The 23,241-nt window shown below is 37.0% G+C and overlaps 1 protein-coding gene across 1 annotated transcript in view; it reads right to left on the reverse strand.

Annotated features, from left to right (window-relative positions):
• Positions 1–502: 502 nt before the first annotated feature.
• The window catches only part of LOC134654832 (neuropeptides capa receptor-like), a 62,645-nt gene continuing 39,906 nt past the window's right edge, over positions 503–23,241 (reverse strand). The window contains exons 3-6 of the mRNA XM_063510302.1: positions 15,976–16,175; positions 12,345–12,486; positions 2,383–2,486; positions 503–534 (exon numbers count right to left, since the gene is read on the reverse strand). Coding sequence (XP_063366372.1) covers positions 503–534; positions 2,383–2,486; positions 12,345–12,486; positions 15,976–16,175 — 478 coding nt within the window. The remainder of the gene's footprint in view (positions 535–2,382; positions 2,487–12,344; positions 12,487–15,975; positions 16,176–23,241) is intronic.

Raw genomic sequence — 23,241 nt, forward strand, 5'->3', positions numbered from 1 at the left:
TTTGTATTATTACAAGTGTAAGTAAGTCTGAAGTAAGTACACAAACACAACAGTGTTTTTGAAAATTGGATAGTGCGTTCAAATTTGAAATCGTGAAGGATGGTTTCTTAAAAATGTTAGTTTCAAATTTGTTTATCGAAACAAAAAATGGAAACAGTATAATTTAAGAGTGGAATAACCTAAATTTGTAGTTGTCATATACATTTTTTAAAAATATAAAAACTTACAAACGTAAAACTCCGTTAGACTCCCTTACAAACGTAAAAAAAGAATATATTTTCAGGAAAAACCCTCTCCAGATTTTTCCCCACGTGTAACCATTAGTATTTTGCTTACATACAATATTCAACGCATATTTGCATAATGCGAACCCTTTTCGCGATTTGTGGACAGGCTGTTTGAGTAACCCACTGGTATTCGAGCATTTTCAAACACTAAGGTAAGGGGTCGGTACTAAACCGATCGTCACCGTTAAAGCGTTCGCTTAATTTTATATAGGTACCTACCGGGTGGGACCTGTAACACGGGTGTGTCCTGTAACACGAGCAAAAATGTAAACAAAATTATATTGTACTCCTCAAACGATAAAACTTTTGTTTAACTTGTGTTTTGTTTTTGTTTTGCTGTGTGTGTTTTGAATCCTTTAGACTTCATATTTTTCATACAAAATAAATATTGTCTATATACCGTAAAATGGGGTGAGTAGGTGCAAAACTGACATTCAAACCTCGATAACATTTTATTTTTAGATATGCAAACTGAATGGTGTATATAATAAGTGTTCCGGAAGTTTGTATTTTCGTTTTTATTTTATTTTGGGTAGTTCCATTTCATAACTTTGACGATAAACAGGAAAACCCACCTCACCCCGTAGTCCCTCGTATTTGGGGTGAGTTGGGTTTTCATACAAAGGTGATTTTGGAAGATTGTTGGATCGATTTTTTTTTATTATGAGTATTACTATAGCTCCAATTTAAATTGGAATGCATTGTTTTTGTGGCAGTAGCCTTAAAAAAACCATCTCACCCCCTTTCAAACCTTCTCTCCCCATTCATAACCCAACTGTCCCCGCGAAGCCTACTCACCCCATTTTACGGTACAATGTACGCTGACATAATTGTGATTGATGTTACTTGTCACGCTTCAAACATAACAAAATTCGCAATACCTACATTGCGTTTTAGAATAAACTTTAAATTGTCCTAAAAATCAAAACACAAGTTATTTTTAAAAGCCGCTGAACAAATGTTGGTCAGTTTTAGGAGTATAGTCACAGATTATATAATAGTTCTTACGAACAGATACTTATCTCTCAAAGAAAACGCAAATACCTACCGTTTTAATACCTACACTAAAATACAATGGAATGACCTTCAACGCGCCGCTGCGCACCGGCGCAACGCTAGGGTTGCCGACGCTTAGAAATGATTTACTAATATAAGATACCTACCTACTTAGGTAGGTACAAATATAAGTTTTAATTGTCAAACTAACATTAGAACTGGTTATATAATAGCGTAAAATAACCATGAGCAAGATAAGTTGCAATAAGTAATTACAATATTCCGTTTATGCGTTTCATTCCGACGAGTGACTGCGAGATATTTTAAAAGGTCATATCTCCCTGCAGTAAACGCAGTGTTTACGCCGTTTTATAAACCGCGCAATGAATAAATAATTCAATACCACCTAAGTAGCTTGTAGCTTGCAACCACAATTGAAACTATCGTAAAAATAAAACCAAAAGTACTTGTATTGAGAATGTCTACCTACTTTTCCTATCTATCGGAAGAGCAAAAACGGTATTTTTTATTAGTTTTGTTGTTTCTGCATTCATCCACACTACAAGTAGCGTTATTTGTTCATTGGTTCAAGACATTTCTTTCGCATACATTTTAGCATATTCGAGCGCGCGGCGCGCGACGTGCGTGCGTGAGCGCGCGTGGCAACCAACTGGCTTGCTTTTCTACCGTGAACGGGAACGGATTCGTAGGTATAAAACCGAGCTCGCGCGGAGAGTTCCATAGGCCTGGTATAGTATAGCCTACGAGATTATTTTTTGTATAGTTGAATTTTTTGCTCATGTTACAGGACACAACAGTATATTATACCCAGTATATTATTATTATATTATTAGCCTAAAGTATTATGAGTCTAAATACATAAATTAATTTACTAGATGTTTTCACGATTAACACACTTTATACTTTTACAGGGTCGAACTGGCCCCATGCCGCAATGAACGTGTTGAGGGACCCACTGATTACCAGTCCGCCGGACGATATTGGCCTGTCAGTTGTTCGGAGCTGTCAACTTTTTGTTCTAACTGACAGGTCGATATCGTCCGGCGGACTGTTAATCAATGGGCCCCTTTAAACTTACCCAGCATCCGGATGATGGCTTTCCGAGACTTGGCCTGCCGCGTCTCCCCGTGCACGTGTCCGTTCAGCAGGCCCATCTTCGTCTTCTCTGACACCTTTGTCGATCTGAAACAAACAAGATTATTTTTCATTTCTTCACTTTCAAACCATGCGCACAAAGTTAAAATGGCCGTTTTTGTTTTGAGTTAATAGATCGATGAATCCAGCAACATAAAAACTAATTTGATGTATTCAAAAGGTACTTTAATACAAGATACAGTACGTAGCGGCCCCCTTTTTCAAATATCTTTCGTTAAATTTAAATTTACGATTTTTTAGTAGTGGCGCTAATAGTGTGTACGTTGATGGGCTCTTAAGTAAGTTCTATTTCTTATTTTTTACGATAAGCAAATTAGCTCCCCATTCCATAAATAAAGAAACTTTTGTCTAAATTGTTAATTGAAAGTAACCTTAAGAAATACTATTGAATTTCATACTTAGTATAGTATTTTTTTAAACGCACATCAATTTTTGCCCGTCCGTCGCAGTAGGCGGGCTCGAAAGGGGTATCTACAAAAATACCCCTTTCGAGCCCGCCTACTGCGACGGACGGGCAAAAATTGATGTGCGTTTAAAAAAATACTATACTACCTACCTTTTTGTAGACCTATTGATCTAACTGTTTTCAACCAGATACCTCTGAGAGCGATAATACATTATTTACCTATATTAAAGAAAAGATGAAGAAATGACCGCTTTGCGAAAGACTCAAACTTGCGACCTTTCGCAACACCGATCCGATCGCTCTTATAAAACCGTCGCAGCTGCAATTGACATCCAAACATCAACTGTATACAAATTATACTTTGAGTGACGTAACGATTAATCACATTTTTCTACTCCAGCACTTAAATGTGTCAATTAAATGACTGACAGTGATATCTAAAGCAATGTCATTTGAATGCTTTGTCTATAGGCTCATAAGATGACTGCTAGCAGTCATCTTATGAGTATAATACAACTGCTTTATTTTTTTTAAAGATACAAGTTCCGATCATCTTGATTGAAAGAGGTATGTTTTCATTTACAATAATAACTCTTTTTTTTTTTAAATAATAACTCAATTTTTTTTAAATAATAACTCTTTTTTTTTAAATAATATCTCTTTTTTTTAATAATAACTTTTTTTTTAATAATAACTTTTTTTTTTTTTTTTTTTTTTTTTTTTTGCTGCAGCTGTCATAGAAAAAGTAATGTATGCAACAGCTCATAATTGGTTCTTAAAATTCTCGGGTCTTTTTTTACAAAACTCGACTACGTCTCGTTTTGTAACTTCGACCCTTGAATTTTAAGAACCCTTATTATATCACTGTTGCATAAACTACTATTAAATTACAAACAGATGCAAAGCAACTTTTTAAATTGAAATGGAATAATTTCTTTCTTGAACATTTATTTTTACTTATAGTTTCTAACAGTTTGTGGCGAGTAAACATAAAAGCAAACTTAATTAAATTGAAATATTAAAGCAGTAGGATATTTAGGTCGAATTCCGAAAGGTGCATAAGTAAAAGCTTTTCTTTTCTGAAGGTTGCCTAAAAGAACCTGTTTAGCCGTTACTTCACCTGTTGTTACTTGTCCTGTTTACGTTACGTTGTTACCTTTGTCACGCGTATCTCACTCCGCGATTTCATCGCTTTGCTACAGGTAGCTAAAAGTACGTCCGTTCGGCCCCAATTTTGGGGAAAGCCATAAGCCGCGCGTGGCGCTGTCGCCACCTAGCGGCTATATCTGTGCTGATCGTAACAGACGCGTTTTGTTAGAGAGTGAGTCTTCTGTACTTAGTACTATTATTTATACTGTGCCTTTGTGCAATAATTACGCCTGTGCTCTGGGTTGTATTTGTTTGCGTTTTTTTTTTATTGTAAATGTGCATTGTGATTATAAGTTAATTTACATCTCTGTCTCTACTAGCGCTTCCGTCGATACGAACATTCGTCCGCGTTTCAATGTGTTTTCGTTTTAACATAGCATTGATGCATAGTGTTTGTGTTGTTATATGTAATAAATTCAATTCCTTAGGTACACGTTGTTTTCCGAGGAAATTAATGTTTTTTACACGTCATATCTGAAATCTGTGTCGCGCATTACACAGTGCACAATTGTATATCTCGCGATAAATGTGTTAAAGCAGCGCGCGTTGTTGTTTCTTGTTTTTCTTGTCGTTTGCTATTATTGTATCCGCCGGACGTACAATATTATTTGATATTGTAACTATTTCATCGCGTATAATGTAATTTTTCCATAACATTTTTTTCTCCACATTGTCTTAATCTTAATTGTTACCATTATGGGACATTGTTGTCTTTTAAATAAATAAATTTAATTGAATTGAATTGAATTGTGTCAATTCGCTTGAGCGACAAGCAAGTTGGTTTGTTGTTGCGCGCGATTATTCATCACTTTTTTGACAACTTTATTGTGTCCCTTCTTTTCAGGTCACCGAGGTTAAGAGCCATAGTGAACCGTGCTTTAAGGTTACTTTTTACAATTCACTAGTTTTGGTTGTCACATGACGATATTTTCATTCAAGGTTATCAACTAAGCTCTCATAAGTTTATAAGTTATTAACGATGAGATGTTATATACTATTTTCTTTGAACAGGCACAACTTTTCGTCTTGTTAGCTTTCGCTCTGATTCGACAAATTATTGACGTATCTTAAAGTTCGAATCAAGCCGTTTGTTGGGATAAACTTATCTTAAAAGTAATTTGATCGAAAGTTCTAAAGCTCCTGAGCCGCGCTGAGTAAATCTTTCCTTATTTAGAAACAAAGGCGTTAAATATAATTAATTATTAAGTAAGTTGTCTAGTTAAAGAAATCAACCATAAACAATCTAGATCAAAAGTCAAAACAACATAAATAACAAAGTGTTGAGCAAACTTGAACCTATTGTAAAGTTGTATATGGTTAGTTTTACGAGAGGCTGTATGCGAAAGCGTACTCGAGAATTTACTTGTACCCGTGACCTAGAGTTCCATGATGACTTAGCCCAAATCTCTTTTACTTGACCAAACTTGACTGATAACTTATTTGTCTGCTAGATGGATCAATAGATATAGGAAGGTTATTTGACAAAATATCCTATTAATTAACATTTAATAGGACTTCTATAGGTATTAATTAGCGTTAAAGGCTCAAAACCAGAATCGGCCTCTAAATTTAAGCCATTTTATTATTCTATTATTGTAAATTTTTAGATTCATTTTTTTTACTTTGATTTTTATTGATGACAGTAAGTAAGAAGTAATAATATATGAAGTACTTACGTCTATTTCGTATATAATACTAATTGTTAAGTATAATTTTAAAAACTTATTTTGTGAATATTAATCATTAATTAATATTGAAACTTGTAAAATATCAATAAAGTTAAACACAAAAGTTATTATGTCTCAAGCCATTATTAAAAAGTTGAGAAATCACTTCTTAATAAATTGAAATCGAAATGTACCTACCTTTAATAACGCTTCTAAGCCAAATCTTCATTAATTTAAGTAGATACATAATTGTTTGACCTACATCTCAATTAATTGAGTCCCTCGAAATTTCATTCAGGCACCAAACTTCTATTGAAAACAGATTTGTTAGTAGATAAAGAAAACCTTTTAAGTTGTTAGATTAGTTGACTAAAAAGGAATCTTTGCAAAGCCTTGCTCCACGCTTTATGTTTAATACCACAAACCTGTCCTGTTGATCTTCATCATCACCATTGGTCTTTGACATCAACTATATGATGGATTAAGTAGCTTCTACAACTACATAATAATCATAATCATATTTTTTTATTGCATGAAAGTGAGTAAGAAGCGGGACTTACGCAAATGACTAAAGTGTCATTCTAAGGAACTTGCTAACTATGTAAACAAAAGTCACTAGTAAATTTACATTCAGAGACAATTTCAGTATGACGGTATGTGTACATAGTTAGCAAGTTCATTGAATGACACTTTAGTAAGTCCAATGTGAGAGCGGCAGCCGCCACCGCATATCTGACAAGTGAATGTCATGCTCGGTGATGAAGGAATTCAGCGCGCCTCAATGAGTGTTTCAATTTTCACATAGTTTGAAGAATTCTAATAAAGAAGAAGAAGAAGGGAGTAGATGGATAAACCCATTCTTCATCGTGTGCAACTATTTACTCCCTCACCCAGGTTCTTCTTCCAGTGGTCGCGGTCTTCAGCCTCCTTTTCCCAGTCGGTACAATTAATCCTAAAGGAAATGGTTGCCCAACTAATAGATAGTCAATAGAGGTAAACAGTGGCGTAGCTAGGCGTGGGCGAAGTGGGCCGTCGCCCACGGCCTCGCGCCCCAAGAGGGGCCTCGCGCGAGACCCCTTCGGGCACAGCGAAAGAAAAGGGCCTCGCAGATTGCGATTTCGCCCACGGCTAGTTCACGCTACGCCACTGGAGGTAAAATAACAAAAATAGGTAAAATAAAATAAGTGTGACTGTGTGACAAGCCTAACTGGCCTTCATACCAGGGCCTATTTATTTAACATTAATTAGTGTTCAGTGCGAGTTCATACATTTGCCACCAGACGCAAATAGCACGTAACAAATGAAGGAACTCGCAATACATACTAATCAATGTGTAAACAGGACCCAATGTGAAAAAGAGCCACACTTATCCCGCATCCGCACTTCGCCGTATTGATCTTACTATATACAGTTAGCAGCAATAGTTGCTAAGCGGGCGAGGTGTTTAAAATTATCTTGACGCGACTTTATTGTTAAGAGAATAAGAGCGCGTCAAGGTAATTTTGAACACCTTGCCCGCTTAGCAACTATTGCTGCTGACTGTATAAGACAAAGTAAAAAAGTTACGTAAATCCCCACGTTAGTTTTTTTACCAAAGCTAAGAACGCGGATAATGATTCAACATCTATCACGTTCATGAGTCACATCATAAGCCATGTCATGTTCGTGACATTGACATCGTGTTCTAGTTTTTTCTACCTGATACTTATACCGAGAGCGTCGAGCGTGTGAAATACGCCGTTGTCGTAAATGTAGGACAGATATTTTCCAAGACAGGTCGATTCAGATTAACAACTTGTTACAGTACAACTTTGGGAACAAATCAAATTACTATTTATTTTATGAAATATTTTGATTTTTATTTTTAAAGTAGTTAAATAAATAAATAATAAATAACTATTATAGGACATTCTTAGACAGAAGTCCCACAGTAAGCTCAAGAAGGCTTGTGTTGTGGGTACTCGGACAACGCTTTATTGTATAATATATAATATACAATACAAATACATAAATACATAGAAAACACCCAAGACTCAGGAACAAATATCTGTGATCATCACACAAATAAATGGCCTTACCGGGATTCGAGCCTAGGACCGCGGTTTCACAGACAGGGTCATACCCACTAGGCCAGACCAGTCGTCAAAGTCGTCAGTTACACTAGTATAACTGAAATTATAGAAGCCATACATAATATTAAATGGCGAGGTGGCCTGGTTAAGGACATAAGCCGCGATAGCTAAAGACACCAGTTCGAATCCAGCCTTCACCACTTAGGGGCTTCGTTACTTATTCTTTAGTATAGGTATGACATCTATTTCAGGTTTATAACTTGTTACAGTTTTGAACTGGTCTCGATTGAAGATCGTTTACGCTGACTGGTGCATACGAAAAGAAGTGAGTCGTGGGTGAGATACACACCAATGACCAAGACAATGATTTGATGATGATGATGACATCATCAAGGTCGTTTCAAAACCGTAACAAGTCGTGGAACCTGAATCGGGCTCCTTGTCAAAAATGTAGGACAATTCTATTTCCCAAGTTAGAAATAGAATTTGCAACCAGTTACGCCACCCTCCCTTTGAGTTAAGTATTTTCGTTTGTTATCGGTAGGTACTTTACCTACTCATAATAATATGTTTTGACTCTTTCGCGTTGTTTAGACCACCCAAAGTGCATATTATTTGTAAGAAAAAAATTTATTTTATTTGGATACTAAAATTGCCCTATTAATGGCGTAATATGACGTCATAAATTATAAGACACGGTGTAGTAAACCAATGACATGTTAATCTATTGTATTTGTAGCGGCTCCCAAGGAGAAGCTCCCTGTTGCCAGAGTGGATGAGGAGGATTTCACACTGGTATCAAGAAAGAAGAAGGCGCGCACGGCGCCTCGCAAGACTCAGTGTGGTACCGCCGAACCGGCTAATTCTGGCTTGCGGATTGCTACACCGAGTAAGGTGCTGTACGTATCGCGCTTGCATTACACCGCCACGGCTGCTGAAGTGGTGGAGTATGTACACCAGAAGACAGGTTACACGCTTAGGGTGTTCCAGCTTCGATCGCGCCACTACTTTCACTTCAACTCTCTTGTGGTGGGCATGCCGCGACCGCTGCAGGGGACCATCGAGTGCGCCGACTTCTGGCCGAAAGGTGTCGTGTTTCGGAGGTTCCGGGGCAAACTGCCGAATCCGACACAAGAGCAGCCGATACAACGGAGCCACGCCGTTTTGTCGACTAAATAACTAGTGTTTAGTTTTAAGTTTATAAAGTACAGTATATGTATATTCGTCTGTAAGGTATTTGTAATATGGGCTTTGTTGCCTGATTTAAATTTCTAAATAAATAAAATAACCTTTTGTGCACTCCTACGCTTTAGATTAAAATCGAACAATACCTGAGCTGAAAGAATTCATTGACTTCAATCCGACGGCCGTTCAAGTGTGAAAGGGGCTATAAGCTTTATGAATGAACCACTACGCTACCTGCGAGCACGAATACAATAGCGGGTTACCTAAAACCTATTTGTACAGGTACCCTTAAACTGTTTTTTTATTACTTACTACTTACGTACGTACTTTTGATTATTGATTACGGTAATAACAGCGTTAAAAAAACACGAGTTAAAAATTGCCTACTCCAGAGCACACAGTCGCTGTGGCCGAAATCGGCCAGGAGAGCATCATCATCATCATAACAGGTCTAATAGAAAACTAATTTTATAATAAATTATTTTTAATATATCTTTAAAATAAACTTTGGATTCCGTATACTTATGCCCACTGCCCGTAACCAGCGGTACTATGTGGTATGTATGTGGCCACTACCCTGCTAGCCATACATAGAAGTTTTAAGGGTTAGTCAGATCTTTACTACTCGTAATCGTTGACATAATAAAACCAAAGTAAAAGTGATAAAATAGAGCACAGTAAAATGAGGTCAGAAAATAAAAGTTACTTTTTTATTATGCTAGTTTTAGCGATGAAAAAAAGCGTTTCATTAATAGTAATAGTCTAATAGTCTAACTAAACCTTATTTATCACGTGAATACCCTGCAATAAGTGACCACATACATACCACTTGCCTTGATCCTAAACGGGCAGAGGGTCATACGAACCACAAACTTTGAGAGCGTATATTCTACCAACAAAAATGTGCCTGGTCTGTAACTAGGAGCAGCGACGACACATCGCTCTCATCGATCTGCCGTGTTATTTAAAAGACAGAACGTGATATTCCTAAGCAAATTTTAATCAGATTAATGGTCATGAAATGCCGCCGACACTAGTTACCTACTTATTTAAAGTGTCATTCAATAGAACTTGCTAACTATGTAAACAAACCGCCATACTAAAATTGACACTGAATGTCAATTTACTAGTAACTTTTGTTTACATAGTTAGCAAGTTCTATTGAATGACACTTTACATGGCATGAACCGTTTGAAATTTAAAGTAATTTAGATTTAGTTTCTTTTCAATTCCCAAATCAAAGTAACACGAGCAGAATAATTCTGGTACCTACACGAAGTGATTATGTTGTACATATCGGGTGGAACGTAAGGCAATCATTTTAATGATTTTGTTTTACTTTTTAACCCAGCTTTACGATTATAATACCTCGATTCTAGATCACTTAGATAACACTATCCTTTCAGCTCAGTCTCTAGAAATGTTCCATCCTGTATAAACACAGGTAATGTAATTGTAAGCCAAAAATCTGTTAGAAATTATTACTTTTATAACCTAAAAAAGCAGTCTCTTAAAATAAACGAATTTTAAAAAAGCACCTTGCATATTATGAATACTTATACCAACTTTTGGCCGCGAGTTCGTCTGCGTGGAATTATAGAAGAGAGAATTAGAGTTAATGAATTATTTCGAAGTTCGAACAATGATGAACGTTGAGGTGAATCACCTTTCACTTCACGAAGAGGTGAACGACACCCCACTGACCCCTAACCGTAACCGAAGTTTTTAAGGAAATTTTCATGAACAGATTAATACTTTGTCATTTTATTTTTCAGCGTGATTCGAATTTTAAGATAGGTACCTACGAAAAAAATTAGCTAAAAATACGATATGGATCGGATATGTAACTTTTTACGAATGAGACTGCCATTTGATCTTCCAACCCAGAGGGGAAACTATAGGCCTTATTAGGATTAGTCCAGTTTCCTCACGATGTTTTCTTTCGCCGAAAAGCAACTGGTAAATATTAAAAAAAATCACGAACATAGGTCCAAAATGCACTTTAAAAAATTAAAATAAATTTTGGACAAAAACTAAAAATATGAAAATTATGTCTAAAAATTTGCAATATTATGCTGGAGGGATCTCGGCGATTTTTTTTATTATTATTTAAAAGCACTTTATTCGCAAAACACCACATTTCCAAAATGCCTTATATCGACGTGGTATCATAATTATAAGTTATACACCTAAACCTTCCTCAAGAATCACTCTATTGATAGGTGAAAATCGTATAAGTTATTTTATAAGATGTAATGAATTGTCATTTTGTGCTATATTTGTGGATGATAGGTTACGTGACAGTCGTGCACATTTCTAATATCCATAATTTACCCTTCAACGCAAAAATGACAACTTCACAGTACGCGAGTAATAGGAGTAAGGGCACATTAAATACGAGTATGCCCCACATTACAATGTTTATGTAACATTAGACGACGAAAGGCAAATCTTATAAATTCAGCGCTTTTTCGCAAATAAATGATGCGCAAACCTTTATAACAAAAGGATTTAAGGAAAGTAACGTCCTTTGACGACCCTAGTTCCTGGGCTATAACCGCAAAAATTGAAGTTCGCAAATTGCGGGAATTTTTCTCTGTCCCTCTAATTACGCCTTCATTGGCGTGAAAGAGAAAGATCCCCGCAATTTGCGAATTTCGGTTTTCGCGGTAGCCCCTCTGTTTCTGATTTTACTCTTCATGTTACACCAATGTTACACACTTCTATTCTTACTTGTTTCTCTGAAGATCCAATTAGTCTATGAAACTCGAACAAACAGTGCCTCTAGCAAGGGTATGATTGTTACGCTACAAGCCTCAAAGCGCATTAGATCCTATTTCTATCCAATTATCAGAATATTCTGTAAGATTTATTTCTTTGAAATTCCATCCGCACGTATATAAATTATTTGCATGTACACTGCTGCGGTCTTTAATATACAGAATGTGTCAAAAATAACTGCGGTTTACGTTTATTCAATCATCTTCTAGTCCTTTATCTCATGAATGCTGTGAAATAGTTTATTTTATGTACAGTCAACAACCCTATTGATTGTATGATGAGATTGAACAAGCTCTTAAAAAGAATCCTCGAATTTTTAGTATAAGGACTCAAATCTAACATAACCTCTGCTGCTCTGCAACGGCTTTGCAGACAAAATGAGGAGAAAGTACCACTATAAACGTCATATATTTTTATTGGAATTTTACGTGTCCCGTGGCAGTCACTCGGCGCAGACTTTGCAGTGACGGAGTGTGCACTTCAAAGTCTGTGCCGAGTGACTTAATACGTGCAGTCGTCATTCATTTTAGTATGAAAATTGACAATAACTCCGACGGCGTCAGGCCGCACCCCTAACGTAGCACCAGTAGTGCAGCTGCGGTTGGAAATGGAACGTCACCTTTACCTGATATGCAAGCCCATCCTGACATAGAGGCAGAGGATGAGCACACCCGGCACGAAGAAGAAGAAGATGCTGCTCAGCTCGAGGAGTGGAGAAGGAGCCATGAGGGCGCAGAATGCGGACTGCGTCGAGATGTTGCCAGAATCTGCGGAGAAAATTTTAAAATAGTTAACCCATTCAGTACTGATGTGTCGTCGGAATTTTTCCAAAATTGCGAAATCTACTCCTGGAAAATTCCGAAAACTTCTCATATTTTTGTATGGGGATTGAAATTCTCAATTTCCAGAGAAACACGCGAGTGTCTAAAATACTTGAACCCGCCTTGGGACAGCGTGGGGACTAGTCGTCGATTATCTTGAAAGGTCAAAGGCTGCTTTTGTAATCAACTTTATATTTCCAAGTGAAATTAAACCAATTTTCCAAGTCATGTCAGGCTGGTGGTGATACGTACTAAGGTATAATTATCAGCCTAAGCAGGTAGGTATATTATTATGTATGTAGCAAATAAACTAATTTTGTGTGAGAGGTCACCCAAAATCCAAATACAGTATCCATACCACAGACAAGACATCCTCCAGACTGAGCATAGTAGCGCTACCCCCTCTGCCATAAATATACGGTAGTTTTACTCCATTTTCGAGTCAAAGTGTCTTTGTGTGACGTCCGTGTCTTTGAACGGACCAATCACGGCACGGGACTCGGTCCCCCCGCACCCCAGTATTTTTGGCAGCATCAGTTTCATGAAATAATTGCTCTAAACTCCGTCTAGAGGATTCCTAGTCTATGCTCCATACTCTCCATTCATTCGGGGGTAAAAAGTAAGTACCTACCTAAGTAATATTAATACAGTTTTTGTATGAAACAAGGTATATGTAACAGCAGATACATAATTGAAAGTGGGAATTTATCCATAAAAGTAATAATATTCACAGCATTGAGAAACGACCGTTACGTTAGACTAAGATAAGTCTGCAACGATTTTGATAGCACACGCAGTGCAAGTGTTATACGTCATAATTTGATAGAAGTTTGATGTTTAAAATACGAGTAACACTTGCACTGCATGTGCTATCAAAATCGTTGCAAACTTATCTTGGTCTGACTCTAGTGGTATATGAAACAGATATTCATTAGGTTTTTAGTGACTTTGTCAAAATGGAAGCTCTGTGCCAACTGGTTAGCTGCCAAGTATCGGTTTGGACCATTCTTTTTAAACACATTACTTAAATTTGGCTTTTTTATGAATGAATAAGAAACTACGAGTTCTAGGCGTGGCTGAATAAAATCTATTGGTGTGATTCTGTACCGGCCCTAATTCTTCGTTTCTAAACATTTCATAAACCTAATAAGCCGAGCTGATAAATAACTGAAGGAAAAAAAATTGCTCTTCCTGCCATAAAATTACGTTGCGTTGAACGGACTACGGAAATTAAAAACAAATTAACCAGCTTAGATCGACAGGATTTATGTACTTGAAACGCAATTCTGATTTTACAAGTTATCAAACATTATGATATTGATACTGATTTAAACATTCACGATTTTTACACATTATTTAAGTTTTAAGATTTACCTCCGACGTTCTCCGAGACCACGGAGACAGCACCGTCCTCAAAACGTCGGAAGTAAATCTTAAAACTTAGATACGCGATTAAGACCCGTTGTACAATTTAATAATTTTGATATTGTTACGATAGATACGATCACAGTGCTCACGAGCATCAGCGATCGTACCATATCAAAATCAAAATCTTAACAGGAGCATTCCACCGTTACGTAATTTGCACTCATTTTTGTGTAACTGGCGTAAATTGGCCACTAGACACTCGTTTTTAATGAACTCAATTTTGCAGTGAAATTGCCTTTTATCGTACCTAATCGTAAGCAATTTTCTCCCCAAAATGAAACGGATATTATTAACGTTTTGTGAATGGCTTAAAAAAGATTACGTACGTAGGCCCCACTATAGACTTGTGTGTTGTGAGTGCCCTAAGAAATTTGTGACGTACAAAATTATTATTATAAACCTATACAGTGTCCCACTGCTGGGCAAAGGCAAAAAAATTAACGGCGTAAAAAATAATTAACACAATTGAAATTTATAGAGCGTGTAGCAACAATGAATTGAATTACGTTTAATTTGAATTTCTCTGGTTGCCTGCGTCATTAATCTATTGTGTTAGTACAATAGCTCGCACAGCGGCCTATTCGCGTATTCAAATCATCAATACCTAATGCCGTAACGAGCTTCAATCGGCGCCTGCTATTTTGTGGATTAAAATCCAGACCTTGAAACTTGAAACGTACCCGAAGCGCAAAACTTTTTAATGACATGACTGTTTGGCCAGACAGGATCGAGTCCTGCAGAAATCTACGCCACGAAATGAAAAAATAAAATAACCTAAATTAGTTACATTAAATTAAATATTTTTTTAATTCATTATTAAATTATAAAAAAAAACCGGTAATAAGGATTTAATAAAAAAAATCTACCTTAAGTCGTAACATAGGCATCTCACGCGCACCCATAAGCAAATGCCTTATGAAACGACTCCTGACGGTCTAGCATGAGTTGCTTTCTCGCGCGCGACTTCATACATCAAGCGCGACGCTACGCTACGCATCTCACACGCGACTTCAAGTATGGACTCGCATGCGAGAACGCAACTTATGCTAGACCGCCTAATTCCTTTTCATCAGTACCAATAGCCATAACCAGCGTGAACCGTTAATTGGTGCTCACGGTCAAGTCAAGGTCTTATCAAAATAAGATGAAAACAATATCAAATTATTGAAACAGAATTAGCCACTTTGTAGTTATTCAAGCTATAACTTTTGAGCTACTCTGCTTATATTATAATTACCTGACAAATAATAATATAGTAGGTCGTAAATTCAGTGTTGACTTATTATAGATACCGGAAAGTTACACTAGGTACGATTTATCTTAACCAATTTAATCTCAAGGGACTGGGGATTGGTGAGACAGGGCCAGTAATCAAGCATTTCCATCAAATTACTGACGATTTCATCCTAATTTCGACGTTTCTGGGTTATTAATTCATTAGGTTAGGAATCTTTTAGTTAATTGAATCAGTAATAAAAAATTCTCCTCTCCGTTGGTCTTATTTTATTTGTCGTATTTAACGTTTAGAAATAAGAGTCTTAATTACTCACTAGAATCACTAGATAAATACTTGTTACTTGGTAAATATTCGTTGTAGTTAAAGACAGAAAACAAGCAGCGATGCTTTAGGTTTTACTTGGCGCATAAAGCTGAGTAATATTTATTCCTGTACCAGTTATAAAGCAAAAGGTTCGTTAATTTTAATAACAAAACTTTCGGGAGACACAGACATGTAATAAAAATTAGCCAAGAGCATGTCGGGCCATGCTCAGTGTAGGGTTCCGTAGTTACCATTCTGTCAGAATAGACTAAAAACAAGTGAGTCTAAACTGTAAAATTATTCAATGTTAGTACGTCTCACAACAGTTTAAATTCGATTGTCTACAAACATTTTACTTGACAGCTACTTCATATTTTCAATCTCGTACCCATTAAGGCCACTCAGTAAATATAAATGAACTGTCATAGAGATCATAATTCGCCGCGAGAATAGAGCTCGGGACTTACTTGGTGGATAATCCCTGTAGCTAATGTCCGTGTAAACCGCAAGGGGCGTAGCGCAAATCGCAGATATAATCCACAGAACCAGGATGATTCTCGAGGCCCGCGTTAGTCCCGCCATCGCGTACAGGTGCAAAGGCTGACATATGGCCAGGTAGCGTTCGAGGGAGAACGCTGAGATCGTCAGCACGGACACGTACGTGGCTCTGAAAGAGAAACAACAATTAGAATAACTTGCAAAAGTAAACACAGATGGGGCGGCAATCTTTAGAATAACGTATTTTGTTGGCGTATGGCGGGGTTTTGACAGCATACGCAGTGCAAGTGTTATTTATTCGTTATAATTTCATAGAAGTTTTACATTTAAAATAACACTGTTAGTAACTGGCCACCCTAAACTAAAAATTATTGTATTCACCTATAAACAGAATTCATTTTATTTCATTCATAAGCAGACTTCATAACTAGCCACCTTAAACTAGAATGAATTCTGTTTATAAGTGAATATAATTATTTTTAGGTGGCCAAGTTACTGGCGAATTACCTTACTTACTATTAAAATTCGAATAGATATACTACATAAGCTACGAACTGCAGCAAAATCCGTAAGCTAGACAAATCTGTGAATAAATCCCTCGTTCGCTGGGAAACAAAATAAACGACAGTGACGAACCAAGAGGCGTATTCTGATTGTTATATCAGGTTAGTTTTAAAGATATTTACTCTCATAAAAGACATACAAGTCACTTATACAAGAACAGCGGCTGTAGCATGGTAGGATTTCTATCGCCTGTCACTATGCCTGTCACTTTCGCACTTATATACTTGTTAGAACGTGACAAGCATGGTGACAGGCGATAAAAATGCGACCATGCTACAACCGCAGAGTTACAGAGTAAAAGTAATCCTATTTACGGTAGGATAAAAGGTCGCTCGAGAGGTATAACGCTCATGCAATATTAATATTTTTTTTGAGAAGTAAGTATGAATTTGATCTGAATTATTCTGAATTTATTATGGATATATTATGATCTGTCAATGTCAAAAAGGACGTTTTTTGTTCAACTAAAATGTTACTCTAGACACTGCCAGATCGTGGATACAAATCCAAATCAAATTCTAAACATGTTATCACAATCAAAATATGCCTCCTGATAAATCCCATTTGTATTCGGCTGTTGTGTAAAATGTTACACTACGAAACAATGATATTCTTTTCAATTTTATTATGACTGTATTTTAGTATTTTAAGTATTATTATTTTATTTATTTTTGTTAAGTATTTTTATTGCACCAATAATTTTACATTTTACATACATGTAAAACTACGAAGAAATTTTAAAGGAAAATAGAACCAGGTAACAACAGACGGTCTTATCGCTAAAAAGAGATCTCTTAAGAAGTAAATATCATTTTTTTATTGTCAAAAGTTATTTTTATTTAGACAGGCTATAACTTCTATTTGCTCAGGACTTTTACAATCCTATGAGTACTAAATTATGGATATAATGTGGTTTATTACCCCAGGTTTTCCATCAAAGCCGAGGTACTGCACGAGCCATTTTCTACTACAGTCACGATTTTAATTTCGATTTGACAATATATGCAAACTTGACAAGTAAATCTCGCAGACGTGAGAGGGAGTAAAAATACCACTTAATCATTTAATAAAAGTCTTGTAAAAAGCCGCCGTCAGCTGCGTTAATATAAATCCTTTTTCATAATGTGACAGCTGAACATCGTATAAAAGCACAGGGTTTATTGACTTAAACAAAAATGCAATAATGAATATTCTACTTGGGCCGTAAATTTCGCGAAATATGTGGATACGACAGTAGTTAGTCACATGAGCCAGCATTACCAGACAGATTAGGCAATATTTTAATATGGCCCGGTAACAGCAATATCTATCTATCTAATACCTTTAAACGAGCAATTCTTGTTTATTTATTTATTTATATATATATGTCGCAGTAAGATAGATAAAGCCGTTATATAGTTATAACCCTAGGGATATAATTATATGTCGTAACATTGTTATAGGAAAGCGATTCATTACTATCTTACTAGGAATATAACTATAATACGTCTTTAGTTTAGTGATATAGTTATATTACTGGATTCAGTTTAGTGAAATAATTGTAGGTAGGAGTGCGGCGGTGCGGCAGAGGTATAGTTATATCCCTAGGGATATAGTTATATGCCGTATAATACGGTATTTGACTAATGTGGTTAAATGGTTATAAATCTGCCAGGGAATCAATGAAAACAGTAAGTATATTCGTTTTTATTTTTATTACAAAATCAACTTTGTTGGTTGCAATTAGTTGTTATACTTTTTAGCAATATTACGTAAAAGTACAGGTCGATTCACGAAAGCTGGCGCGAGATTTGACAGAATTTCTATGAAAATAGCTGTCACTCAGTAGAAATCTCGCGCCAGCTTTCGTGAATCGACCTGTAATCAATCTGAAATCACGTATCGGAACAGCTGCACGAATGGTTCCAGTTGAACGGTCTGGCACTCAATAAAGATAAAACGTGTTTTATGACTTTTAAACTAAATGGTCACACAAGCAAAGCCCTGAAGGTGTGTGCAGGCGGTACCCCTATACAGCACCTGTCTTGCACGCGCCTTCTTGGTTTCCAGCTCGACAACGCGCTAACGTAGGAGCCGCACATCTTAGACGGACTCTGCGATAGGTTGGGGCGCGCGTGCTTCGCGCTACGGCGCCTGACACAAACAGCGGGAGGAGACGCAGTGCGGGAGTGCTATTTCGCAACAGTTCACTCACTCCTTACCTACGGTGTCGAACTATGGGCGCGCGCCTCCGACTGGAACCATGCGTTCGTAATGCAAAAGCGTGCGGTCCGCGCGATGGCCGGCGCGCCTGCAGATGCTCCGGCACGACCCCTTTTTCGTGACCTTAAGATCTTACCCCTACCTTGCTTATTTATAAGCCAGGCAGCGGTATTGACACGAACGAACCTCGAAACATTTGAGCGAAAGGGTACCAATGCTAATTACAATCTCCGCAGCAACAAACACCACAACAGACTAGTCGCCGAAAAACATAGACTCGTGAAGTCAGAAAGACATATTTATTATTTAGGACCCGCTGTTTACAACCGCTTGCCTGACAATATCAGAGATGCAGCTACTACCGCGGCGTTCAAGGTTAGGTTAAAAAAGTGGCTCTTGCAAGAGCTATTTTATGACTACAAAGAATTTTTAAAATTACCTTTAATGATGTAATAATATATAACCATAGAATATAATATAATAATATGCAAGAATCTGCAATTATGATACCTATGTAATTCTACTTATACTTAAATACTATTGTATACCTACTGACTTATAACGATGTGTTATTAATAATAAATTTCATTTCATTTCATTTCTATACCTCCGCCGCACCGCCGCACTCCTACCTACAATTATTTCACTAAACTGAATCCAGTAATATAACTATATCACTAAACTAAAGACGTATTATAGTTATATTCCTAGTAAGATAGTAATGAATCGCTTTTGTATAACTATGTTACGACATATAATTATATCCCTAGGGTTATAACTATATAACGGCTTTAGCTATCTTACTGCGACATATATATATATATTTCGGGGATCTCGGAAACGGCTCTAACGATTTCGATGAAATTTGGTATATAGGGGTTTTCGGGGGCGAAAAATCGATCTAGCAAGGTCTTATCTCTGGGAAAACGCGCATTTCCCAGTTATTATATGTTTTCCGAGCGAAGCTCGGTCACCCAGATATTATAATTAAAGTGTACCTACCTACTTGTTTGTTAAGTTAAGACGCGCGGGACGTAAAGCCAAGAAATTAAAAGGAGTCAAAAGATATGGCACGTCGCCATGCCCTTACCGGAATTCGAACCCAGGACCATCGTGCATCGGCTTCATAGCCAGGGTCACTACCCACTAGGTCAGACCGGTCGTCATAACTGACAATTATTGTAGCTACATATTGCAGTAAATAAAGCCCGTCTAGAAGGCTCATAAATAAAACAAATGGTCATTCTAAAATATAGTCTGCGGTCGAATTGATCAAGAGGTAGTGGTAATTAAACAAAACGGCTGACATTTTATAAAAATGGCCGAAATCATCAATCTTCGCGTTGAATATGGCCACTAAATAAATTAAAGCTTATTACCTTTTAGTACAGCCGCGGCTTTAGCTAACAAATCTGTAAATATATTGGAGGAATTAGGCCCAGATTAAGGCCGCGGACAGAACGTAAGCGGCGAGCGGCAAATCAAGTTCGTTCCTTTTTCCAATCGCAATATAGGGACCGTGCGCGTTGGAGGTTCTGCCACCTTGTGGCCTGAATCAGAAACATATGTGCGCATGTACATTGCCAAAGGAAGTGCTACCATCTACCGTTCTCGTCGGTATATTTCCTTGTGCATTGTAGGTTCTGCCATCTTGTGGGCTACATCGGAAGCATAAAGTACACATTTACGCCTCGCGTCAAAAATCTGACAGCTCCTGTGCTGCCGCCTATAGTTTGTGAACGGGGCCTATATGAATGGCCTTGAATTTCCGCTCGCCGCGCGCTCGCGCGTTAGTGCAGTCTGCGGCTTAGTCGCGATTAAGGATTAGATCGCGGTATTTCCGGACCGATACAAACATCGAACCTTCAAAAAAGGGCGTACTCCCATCTTAACAACAAACACATCTTTAGGTGCGTACGTGTGTATGTATTACATACACAGCTGGAATAAAGTGTGGTGATGAGAGTAAGAGAAAACATAAAAACTCAAAAATGCGCTTTGTTCAAGAGATAAAACCTAGCTAGATCGATTTTTCACCCCCGAAAACCCAAATCAAATTTCATCGAAATCGTTAGAGCCGTTCCCGAGATCCCAGAAATATATATATACAGTGAAACCTGGATAAGTGAAACTTCAAGGGACGAGCAGATTTGTCTCACTTAAACAGGTATTTCACTTACCCAGGCTCTCAGTTAGCCAGGTACAAATAAATGTCTGTCTCATTTACAGAGGGTCCTATTAATAGAGGTGAGAATAGATGATATATTTCAGTTATAGAGGTGGTTAATAAGGTATTTTGTAATTAACTTTAAAAATAAATAAGGTAAAAATAATCCTTACCCTAAATATTTTTTAAGTCTGTTTAAATATTTCTTTGAATTTACTTTGAATGATTCTCCAAAGGATAGATTTTTTCAATTAAATTTGATACGGACTTCATTGCGTCTTAGAAATGTATTAAATGAAAATCTGTTTATTCGTGTTACTTATCAAAATTTCAGCTTTCGTTTCGATAGTTTTAACTACATAAAGTAACTAAATGAAACTTGAAGTCGTTTAGATACAATTAAGCAAATGCGGAATTTGTGCATAGACTAAGAGTTAGTAAGAATACGGAAATTGATCAATAAAGTCCAAGTTAGAGAGGTCATAGATTGACGTTATCTCAGATACAGAGGTCAACTCCTATACAATTCTAAAAAAACAATTAGGAAAATGTAATCTTATAAATATAGTCTCAGTAAAAGAGGTAAAATACACTCTCTGTCTCACTTATAGAGGTAAATGTGACTATAAAATCACAACAGCTAATCCCAGTTATAGAGGTTCGTTTTTTCTCACTAACAGAGGTAATTCAGAGCTAAAGTGTCGGGACCGCACCATGAGTCCCAGCTATAGAGGTTTCTCACTTATCCAGGTCCCACTTAACCAGGTTTCACTGTACATATAAATATATAAATAAATAAATAAATATACAAGAATTGCTCGTTTAAACTGTTTAAAGGTATTAGATTAGATAGATAGCTAATACTAATGAATGACTCTAGACATAATTATCAATTTATTAGAGATTCAACGGATAGTTGTTTGGCCGGATACCGGATAGTAACCGGATATCCGGTGCATCTCTGCAATTTATCATTCTCATTGATCGCTAAGAAATAACACCTACTGCTTTCACAAAAACCACCCGTACAGCATTTATATAAAGTTGCTTTTCGTATTTATGCTAAACCTGAAACACAATCCTGATGACCATAATAAGGTACCGGCGGAAGAGATTTCCGGACTTAAACGCAAACAAAGCCTTCCAATTTCATCTTAGATTGCTTTTTTCACAGCCTGGAATGAGGTCATTAACCCGAAGGCCGATTCTGTGTCAACAACTTGATATAGTATACAACTTGTTTTGATTGGACCTTGACCGTGACGACCAATCACCGTTAGGGCATCCGCGAGCTGGTGCCATTACTGCCATTGAAGTTAAGATCCGTCGCACGCGTTCGTGCCAGTTAGCGTCGCTCATACTATTTTTCATTAACCCGCTCACCCGCTCGCGCTCCGTGCAACCGCGTTGTACTGTTACAGTAGGTATTGAATTGCAGCAGGAAACATCAAAAAGGTCATTTTATCGAGAAATTTATATTAAATGTGCCATTTGCGCTGCATTACTGCAGCAGAATTGTATTGCAGCACGACATAACTGCCTCAAATGTCAAATGTTGTTGTTGTTGCCCGGATTTTTGACTTTAGTCGAAGCAATGCAGCCTGCTTTAATTAAATACCGCTGCAGTATGTGTAGTGTGAATCCCAACGATACCTTTACTGTTGCGCATAAGATGACAAACCCGACCCATGGTCGTATCAAAACAAAATGAAACTACCTGTATGAAATTGTTAAAACAGAATCCAAGGCTTGCTCGAGATCGAATTCGATTTACCTAGTTTAGTATGCAAAGAAAATCTGTAATAAAAGGGAAATAACGCCTCAATTACTTTCCAACGTTTTGGTTAACGATGTTAGGTATTTTAGAGAAAAATTATTTTCTTTTTTATGTATGCGCCAAGCTACATTAACGTACAAAAATACTATATTGCTTAGTTAGAATCCACCAAACTTCACATTTTTGTTACAAAAAAGCACTGTTATTGCTTTTAGTTTCCACATCACGCCCTTTACAGGTCAGCTACGAAGGATGATAGCCACCTTTAAAAAAGCTACCGATTTGACTCCTTTGCACGATTGATGTCTCATAAAAACGAGTATGTGTTTCGATTATAGTTTGGAACACACGATACACCCACGCTACCTACACCCAGTCCACCCACGTACACACGTACACGAACTAAAATTATTAACCTCTCGTGTTATGATAGTTATGATTTTTTAGTCATGCATATTTTCAAGAACGATTTTCTACTCTATAACGAGGTTTGAACTCACGAGTTTAGACAGCCATAAGCCCTTG

The sequence above is a fragment of the Cydia amplana genome, chromosome 15 (genome assembly GCF_948474715.1).
Source record: "Cydia amplana chromosome 15, ilCydAmpl1.1, whole genome shotgun sequence".
NCBI classification, from domain to species: Eukaryota; Metazoa; Arthropoda; class Insecta; order Lepidoptera; family Tortricidae; genus Cydia; species Cydia amplana.